This window comes from Triticum dicoccoides, chromosome 7B, assembly GCF_002162155.2.
Source record: "Triticum dicoccoides isolate Atlit2015 ecotype Zavitan chromosome 7B, WEW_v2.0, whole genome shotgun sequence".
Lineage (NCBI taxonomy): Eukaryota > Viridiplantae > Streptophyta > Magnoliopsida > Poales > Poaceae > Triticum > Triticum dicoccoides.
Window position 1 is genome coordinate 49,929,823 of NC_041393.1, and position 9,237 is coordinate 49,939,059.

Below are 9,237 nucleotides of genomic sequence, written 5' to 3' on the forward strand. Positions count from 1 at the left end.
GAGGGGGGGGGAGGGGGGCGCCCGCCTGCCGGGGGCCGAACCCCTCACGTGGGGAGCTAAGTCCCCAGGTCGGCAGGGAGGAGATGGCCGGAGCCCGGAGGGGGGAGGAGCCGGGGCAGGGGATGACGAGGGGGGAACAGGGGATCCTCAGCGCAATCAGCCCAGCAAAACCGGTCCGGCGACGCGGCGGCGGAGGGGGTGGCCGCCGGAGAGGGCGGCAGCGGGGGGGAGGGCGCGGCGGAGCCGCCCGCAAGGTCGCCAGGAGAGTCGCCCATCTTCCTGAAGAGAGACGAACACGGTCTCTAGCTGGACCTTCCTCAGGGAAGTCCTTCTTTGGAAGGGCTTCGGTGACCGATGGATCACTAGAGTCATGCAAATGGTCTTTTGCGGTCGCACGGCGGTCAACATCAACGGCGAGATTGGTCCTTTCTTCCCTACCCTTTGTGGGGTTCGCCAAGGCGACCCCTTCTCCCCGTTCCTCTTCAATATGGTTGTGGACGCTCTGGCCTCCATCCTTGATAAGGCCAAAGCCGCTGGCCACATCCGTGGGATTACCCCACACCTTTCTGGGGGCTCGGGGATCTCCATCCTTCAGTATGCTGACGACACGATCATCATGGTCGAAGGCTCGGAGGGGGACATCGCCAACCTCAAGTTCCTCCTGCTCTGCTTTCAACAGATGTCGGGCCTCAAGATCAACTTTGATAAGAGTGATGTCATGGTGATGGGATATTCCCCCTCTGAGTTTATAGCCATCGCCAACAGACTTAATTGCCGCCTGGGCTCTTCCCCCACCTCCTACCTGGGGACCCCCATTAGCGACTTGCGTCTCTCTGCCGCGGACCTGAGGCCCGCAGTTACTAAGCTCCAGTCCCGTTGCGAGCCCTGGCAGGGAAGATGGCTATCTAAGGCGGCCCGGACTATTCTCATCAACTCTTCCCTCTCTAGTCTCCTGCTGTTCCTTATGAGCTTCTATAGCCTCCATGAGTCTCTCCACAAGGAGATCGCCAAGATCCAGTCCCGCTTCTACTGGGCTGGCGAGCATGATAAGCAGAAGTACCACATGGTCAGTTGGCCTGACATCTGCAAGCCCAGGGAGCAAGGTGGCCTGGGCATCATGTGCTCCAAGAGGATGAATATAGCCCTTCTCTCCCGCTGGCTCTGGCGCATTGCCCAGGGTCATGGCGGCCTCTGGCTCGACATTATCCGGAATAAATACCAGCGGGGCCAGCCACTTGCCTTCTGCCAGAAATCGGACGGCTCCCAGTTCTGGCAGTCTATTGTTTAGCTTCTCCCGGTGCTTCGCATTGGGACCTCCATCTCGGTGGGGTCCGGCCTCTCGACGCTCTTCTGGTTTGATCGTTGGGCCGGAGACTCCCCCTTTGCGGCCCGCTTCCCCGCCCTCTTCTCTATCTCCGTCGACCCCATGATTTCGGTCAATAGGGCTCTTCTTGACCTGGGGCGCCTTGCTTTCCGTTGCCCTTTTGGGCCGGCGGAATCCGCTGCCTGGCGTGAGTTGCTTGATTGCGTCGCGTTGCACGAGCCGTTGGTGGATGGCAGGTCGGACCGTGTCCGGTGGCGGCTGGAGCCGTCGGGCCTGTTCTCCACCAAGTCGCTTTACTCGGCCATTGCCCCTTCCTCCGCCCCCTCCCCTTATCGATGGTTTGGTCCGTCCGCGTACCACTGAAGATTCGCATCTTCATGTGGCAGTGGATTCGCGGCCGGGTCCCATCTGGAGTGGAGGTCTGCAAGCGCAATGGCCCGGGCACCGGTATCTGCCCGCTCTGTGGAGTCCCTGAGGACTCAAACCACATCTTCTTCTCCTGCGTTTCCGCCCAATTTCTCTGGAGCTGTTTTCGTAAGGTGGTCGGCGGTAGTTGGTGCCACACCAACTTCCCGGACCTATTTGCTGAAATCCAGTCGTCCCCCGCGTCCTCTCGCCACATTAGGTGGCTTGAGGTTGGGGTTCTCGCCTGGACGCTGTGGACCGTTCGCAATAAGCTTGTGATCCAGCACGCTCCCCTTCGTCGCGCTACTGACGCTCTCTACAAATTCGCGGGTTTCTTGCAGCTTTGGCGGTTGCTTAGCCGCCCCCCGGACCGTGACGCCATCTCCGCCTTCATCGCCGACATCCGATCGATGGTCGTCCGCCTGTCGCCGCCGCCACCGCCGCCTCCGCCGGAGCCTGATTAGGCGCCTTGTGTGATGATGATGTTGTTTTTTCTTTCCTTCTGGGCTTGTTGGGCTGTGCCCTCAGCGGAACCTATGTACTTTGTCGTGAGACTTGGGTGTGTGTGTGGACTTGTGTGGGTTTGTATGCTCTGTGACGGTTTGCTTTATTTATAAAGCGGGGCGAAAGCCTTTTTCGGTAAGTTGATACTCCCTTCGTACGGAAATACTTGTCATCAAAATGAATAAAAAGGGATGTATCTAGATGTATTTTAATTCTAGATACATCCCTTTTTGTCCATTTTGATGACAAGTATTTTTAGACGGAGGAAGTACCAAGTATGTCAGGCATCTACACAATACGACGTCAAGAACTAGTCGAGATATCCCTGATGCACGCATCCAATTTATTTTAAAAGGAAGATAAAAGACATAACTCCAAAAGTCATGCGTGAACAATCAATGGTACACAGTAGCATACATCAATATCAACATTGGCAACACCCGGGCAGCAACAATTGTTCTTCAAAACAACGCTTGCAGGAGCTACACCTTTGCAAAATAGGAAAAAAAAAACTAGTGTCACGTTGATGCAAAGTCGTCTTTAGGAAATATCATGTTTTCCCACCACTTGAGAGGGAAGGAAATAACACATGGTGTTCCAATTGAAGCTATCATCCTCGTGGCCCTAGCATAATTAGACTGCAACAATATTACATGAAAAATTGCATGTCTTTCTCCATCAGTTTGATTTTTGGAGTAGTTAGCCGAAGCATCGATATCACCCCTTACATGTTATTTTTTCTGAGAGTATTTGTGTGTGTCAACAGAATATTTTTATTTTTTCGGGGAGCAAAATATTTGTTTACAATCCCACAAAATGCTAAATCCAAATCCAGTCTACCCATAGGAAAGCAAAAAAATGTACAGATTTGTCTTGTTTTATTACTCTGTGTGTAGATTAAATTCAGATTTCATCCGCAAAAAAAGATTAAATTCAGATTATTTTTTTTAAGTTTGTAAACAAATATCTCGTCCAGAAAAACAATTATTTTCGAAAACATTTAGGTACCATCCACTTGCCGCTCTCTCCTCCCGAGTGGGGGTGGTGGGGCGACAATTTCCAACCCCTATTTTTGGTGTGCCGGCACACAGCCACGGGCGGTCCGCCGGAGAAATCGCGCAGGCGGCAACGAAGCCCTGCGCAGGCGCGGCGCGGCTAATTAAGGGGTCGCCGGGAGCCGGCGAGCCGCGGCGGGGGATGCGAGATCCCAGTGGGAGCCGGCCGAGGAGGGCCCGCCGGACTCGCCAAGGAAACGCGGCCTGCCTCCATGCGGGGAATCGCCTCGAGGTAAGAAGCAAATAGCACATGCAGGAGGTAAGAAAGAAGCAAGCGAATGCGTGTGCTCTTTCCTTCTTACCCTCGAGCCGGCTCCCGGAACCAGAGTTGGATTTGCGATTGCACCTACCTACAGAGGTTTGCTCGGGTCGATTGTATTACCGGTTCTCCATTGCTATGTTCTCAGATCTGAACCCCTGCCATGAGAACTGAGACACAAATGATAATTTTGTAGAACGTGGTAGCCGATTGTCCCCAAATCATACTGTAGTAGATAGTACCACACCGTAGCAGACTAATTCTATTTTTCTGCATGTTTTTAGAGGTGCCCGGAAGATAGAATGTGCGTAACTGCAAAATTCAACTATGCATTTTGGCAAACGCATATTCGGTGAGTTCAGATGAACCAAGATTAGATCACTGACACCGGGTTTACGAGTCTTTTTACTTTATTTAATAGTATAAAATTGGAGACAATGGAAGACCTCTGGCAGACAGATTATCTGAAACCGTTTCAGTCTATGATCCAGTGTGAAAGCCTTTTCTCATCCTATGGTCAACTCTTGGGTTCTCACAGCCTCATTTGCACTACTAGCTAGCTGGAAATGATTAGCCTGATGTAGTTTGTGTTTGTCCCCTCGGTTATTGCACTCTGTTAATAGAATGTGCCTTTGTCAGGTCACTGTAGTTTATACTATTGTTGCTGGGGCATACCCAATTCTTGATTAACAAGCTGACTTTGTTTTAATCAGCATGGTCATCAATGAATAAACTAGCTATCAGTCGCCAGTGATAATAGGAGAAAAACAAGGAAGAAGACAGACAGGATTGGAAGTAGCTATCTGAAGCAGAAACTTAACACAGTACAAGATAATGTACAACAAGGGGGTAACACTTGAACTGAAAGAGATAGGAAGTGACCTGCCGATGGCATACAATGACACAAAACTGTCTATATATAGCACATTCTAATCAGACAGTATTACATAAACCAATTCTGTAAGTAAGAACAGACTGCTGGAACAAACTTCACCACACCGCACATCAGTCTTTTGCACTTCATAATTACATTCAGATCTTCATTGTGTCGATGACTAGTGTCCCTTCTGCAAAAGTTTCAAAGAGTTTTACAAGATAGTCCTTGGTCTTTATCTTCCTGTACCGCATTGGTCTCTTCTCATCCACCAGCTCTGCCGCTGGCTCAATCTCTCTCTCCGGGTCCGGAGTATAGAATACAACCAATGACACCCGATCTTTCTCTGCATTGGTCACAGCCCTGTGAACCGGGCTCTTGAAGAACCCGTTGCTAAGTATCTGCATGTATCAGATGAAATAGAGCTCAGCTTAACTGTTCACATGACAAGATTGAACAACTTTTGCAACTTCCTGCACATACGTACCTCCATTGCATCTCCTGTGTTCACAAGTAATGCGTTCGGAACTATTGGCACCTTGTGCCAGACACCATTTTTCTGCACCTGGAGCCCACTGACGCTATCATCGATAAAGACAACGGTGATCACAGTGGCATCAGTGTGGGGTTTCAGGCCTAAGACTTGGTCCGGCTTGGGACAGTGAGGGTAGTAGTTGAATCTAGCGTATGTGATGGCATCCTCTTCGATCATCTCGACGAAGTAGTCCTCGTGTAAATTGAGCATCCTCGCCAGGTGCCTGAGGACAAGGCTGGCAATCTCCCTGCACCTTACTGTGTACTCGCACAGAATATCTCTGAAGAAAACTGAATGATCAGAATCGTTCGATTGCTATTCATCAGTTGACTTTTTTTTTAAATCATGCATATTGATCATGGATTCCTGATAAAATTCTAGAAGGTACTCCCTCTGTTTCTTTTTAGTGTGCATATAAGATTTGGTCAAAGTCAAACTTTGTCAACTTTGACTAAGTTTTTTTTTAATGTCTTTGACTAAGTTTGTAGAAAAAAGTATCAAGATTCACGATATGAAATCAATGTTGTTAGATGTATCATGAAATTAATTTTCATACCTTATAGTTTTAGTATCGTAGATGTTGATATTTTTTCAAACAAAGTTGGTCAAACTTTGCGAAGTTTGACTTTGACCAAATCTTAAATGCAGACTAAAAAGAAACGGAGGGTGTACCTGAAAGAAGGAGGATGGGCGGGCCACATGCTATAGATTCTCCGGTACTCCGGTTCCACTACAAGATACAACCGGTCACTCCAGTCCAGGGTCTGCTTCTCTGATACGACTATATCATTCCCGTATCCTTCCATACGGAACTCCTGGCCATCAACCAAGTTTGAGTACTTCTGCTTCTCTTCCAGTGGGAGCTTGTAAAATTCTCTCGTCATTTTCATCACCTCACCAAGAAAACTTGGCTCTATTCCATGCCCGACAGCCTAGAGAAAGATCGATCACAACTCTGTTCAACTGATTAAAAATAACACAAAGAGTTAGGCAGGACAAGCTTACCAGGAAGAGGCCCCAGTTCTCCAAGGCGGACTGCATCTTGGCAACCTCATCAGAGCTGTTACCGGGGGCAGGCAGACGGCTGAGATCAATGATTGGGATCGGATCGGGCATCTCGGAACAGGCAATGTCTGGGCGGTTTTGCTCAGGAACCACATACTGGCTTGGTGGCTCCTGTACGCAAGTCACCAGCTCTTGCACAATCGATGGTATGTTGGCTATCTTTGATGGTTCTTCACAAGCCATGGTTGCTTGCTACTGTTGTTTGTCTTGCAAGTTCCCTTGTATCGCTTTGGCAGTTTTATGGGCATAGATTTGCGAAAGCAAATAGTTTGTTTCAAAGCAAATGGGTATCTTGACTTTCAAGCGCGCAGCTGGATCCACCACTGACTCCTTTGTCCACTTCTATAGAGCCAATTTTTATGTGCACAAGTGAGTAGTTTAGGATGTAGTCATCACTTTGACCCACACACCAATTAGTGAGAAGCACAAACCGGTGAAATATATATACTTGTGTGGCTGCGTAGCCAAATACAGAGTAGTGCATGCCACTGCTACCAAATGCCATGTTATCTCTGTCCACTCACTTGTCTTATTATATAACTTGTTTTGGCTTTAGGTGTATTCTTGAGAAAAAAAGAGTAGTCGCCGTCTTTCTGATCTTTTTGGTGTTAGTTGCAGTGGTTGGTGGCTGGTCTATTCATCGATAACCATGTGGACTGAGACGGGACTGAGACAAAGACAACTTCATCTTGCTTACTGCATCCTCTTTCTTCAAGAGAGCACAACCACCAAGGAGAGCAAGACCAGGATCAGCAAAGAAACATCCAAGAAATCCAATGGCTGACGAGTCATGGAGGCTGCCGAGTTCAGTGCAGCAACTGGCTGCCAGCATACAGGAGCCACCAAGGCAGTACTTGCTCAGAGAGCAAGAACCGCTTGGTGGGAACCTGGCTGGTACCGAGATGCCGGAGCCCATTCCAACAATCGATCTCGGCTTGCTGTCCGCATCCAACGATGCGGAGGAGGCCGCCAAGCTGCGGTCAGCGCTGCAGACCTGGGGATTCTTCAAGGTAAGATTTCGTTTTCGAGTTTCCTGTTCCTAAGTTTTACTTTGGCCTTTGCATTTTCGGTTCACAGTGTACTTGCTATTTCTGTAACACGCATCACCCTGTGTGGCCAGGTTTCTGACCATGGAATGGAGACCTCTCTCATGGATTCTGTGATGAACGCATCAAGGGATTTTTTCCGCCTGCCGCTCGAAGAGAAGAGAAAGTACAGTAACATAATAGGCGGGAAACATTTCCAGATGGAAGGGTATGGAACTGACCAGGTGAAAACTCAAGATCAAAGGCTGGACTGGTCCGATCGGCTGCATCTTAAAGTGGAGCCAGAGGATGAGAGAAACCTTGCCCATTGGCCCATACATCCAAAATCTTTCAGGTAATCTATCTGTGATACATGTGTTAAAATGGATCTGTCTTAGCTGTCAGTTTTGCAGAATAGAGTTCATTTGCTTATTTATATCACTAGTGATCTAGCCTGAACTGGAGAAACTTCATAAATAATTACTGTATGAAAGAAACCATCATCAGTATACCAGACTTGGCTTAACTGAACTACCCTGGTGGTATTTGCAGGGATGACCTGCATGAGTACACATCGAAGAGCAAGAGAATCAAAGACGACATCCTTCGGGCAGTGGCCAAGCTATTGGAGCTCGATGAAGATTGCCTAGTTAACCAGTTTAGCAACAGGGCTCTCACTTATGCTAGATTCAATTACTATCCTCCATGTCCAAGACCTGATCTTGTCTTGGGCATCAAACCTCATTCTGATGTCTATGCTCTTACAGTTCTTCTAATGGACAAGGATGTCGCTGGGCTGCAGTTTCTCAGAGATGGAACGTGGTACAATGTTCCATCTGCGTCTAACTACACCTTACTGATCAACGTTGGTGTTACAATGGAGGTAGCCATCTCTGAACCTCAAGTAAATTTCTCCCATATTCGCGTCAATACAGATATATGCACTCAAGTTTCTCTCCTGCACAGATAATGACCAACGGGATCTTCAAGGGACCAGTACATAGGGTTGTGACTAATTCTGAGAAAGAGAGGATGTCAGTGGCCGTGTTCTATGGTCTGGATCCTGAAAGAGAGATTGGACCGATAGCTCAGATGTTGACTGAGGACCAACCGGCGCGATACAGGGAAATGAAGGTCAAGGATTTCCTAGTCGCGCACCTTGAGCATTTCTCTCGAGGAGAAAGAGTTGTCGATTCGTTAAGGATATGATCAAGGTGAGTTTGGTTTGGTGCCGCAATACCCATGGAATAAAGAATTTGTGACTTGCCGATTCGTTAAGGATATAAAACAAGGTGACTTTACTTCTATAAGGCGATGAATCTGGTGAAAATAAAGAATTTGATCCTATTTATGTTGCATTTTGGGTTAATTTGTTCTGTGGTAGATGTGGCTGTATGGACACCTTTGTATTCTCTTAGCTCAAGTGTCTCCTCCCTTTCTCCACAACTCACTTTCACTTTGTTAGGTTTCTTCATGCATGTGCCGAAAAAACTGAACTTCTATTCCAGAAAAAAAGAGTAAACTTGTGAATTTTAATAAAATTGTTGCTCCTGTACACATGGTATACACTATAGGTGTAGCAACAAGAAATTTCCTGCGTGCGTGTTCCAGTGACCCTGAGGTGATGATCACCTACGAGAATGAGCAGACATGGGTAGTCCAAGACACAAATGCAGAAGCCAGAGGCTGCCAATGTCAGAAGAAAATAGATCATCGACTTGATGTCAGTAAGCACATCAGTTGGTCATTCATTGTTCAGAAAATGGAATGCAAGTTTAGAATCGTAGCAGAAAGATGCACATATAGTGGCATGCCGGTAGCAATGCTATTTATGATTTTCAATTGGTAGTGCCATGTTGGCAAAATGTAACGCCCGATAATTATGCTACAGTAAAACTCTGCTAATGATGCCACGTCACCTCCATTACTGTTGCTAATCTTTCGTTAGTTCAAAACCGATTCAAAAATCAATTCAAAATATGGCAAACAACAGAAGTTTTCAAACCTTGAAACAAAAATGTTTGGTGGGTGCCAAATATTGCACTGATAATTATTGTGGAGAAAACACAATTTTAGAAAATGTCTAAATACTTAAAATGACTTAAAACAGAAAAGGAAATAAAGAAAAACAAGCAAGCAAGCAAACAAACAAACAAAGAAAACAGATACAAAAAAAGGGGGAGAACCCCCC

At 47.4% G+C, this 9,237-nt stretch overlaps 2 protein-coding genes across 2 annotated transcripts; one reads left to right on the forward strand and one right to left on the reverse strand.

The window, feature by feature from the left end:
* Window positions 1-4,158: 4,158 nt before the first annotated feature.
* Window positions 4,159-6,609, reverse strand: LOC119337623 (protein SRG1-like). The gene is made up of 4 exons (XM_037609792.1): window positions 5,962-6,609; window positions 5,629-5,888; window positions 4,909-5,236; window positions 4,159-4,822 (listed from the first exon to the last, which is right to left on the reverse strand). Exons 1-4 carry the CDS (start codon window positions 6,202-6,204, stop codon window positions 4,580-4,582), a joined length of 1,074 nt encoding a protein of 357 aa, XP_037465689.1. The 5' UTR covers window positions 6,205-6,609; the 3' UTR covers window positions 4,159-4,579.
* On the forward strand, window positions 6,034-8,496 carry LOC119337624 (codeine O-demethylase-like). Its single transcript, XM_037609793.1, has 5 exons — window positions 6,034-6,167; window positions 6,640-7,031; window positions 7,142-7,401; window positions 7,599-7,929; window positions 8,013-8,496. Exons 2-5 carry the CDS (start codon window positions 6,798-6,800, stop codon window positions 8,253-8,255), a joined length of 1,068 nt encoding a protein of 355 aa, XP_037465690.1. The 5' UTR covers window positions 6,034-6,167; window positions 6,640-6,797; the 3' UTR covers window positions 8,256-8,496.
* Window positions 8,497-9,237: the final 741 nt, after the last annotated feature.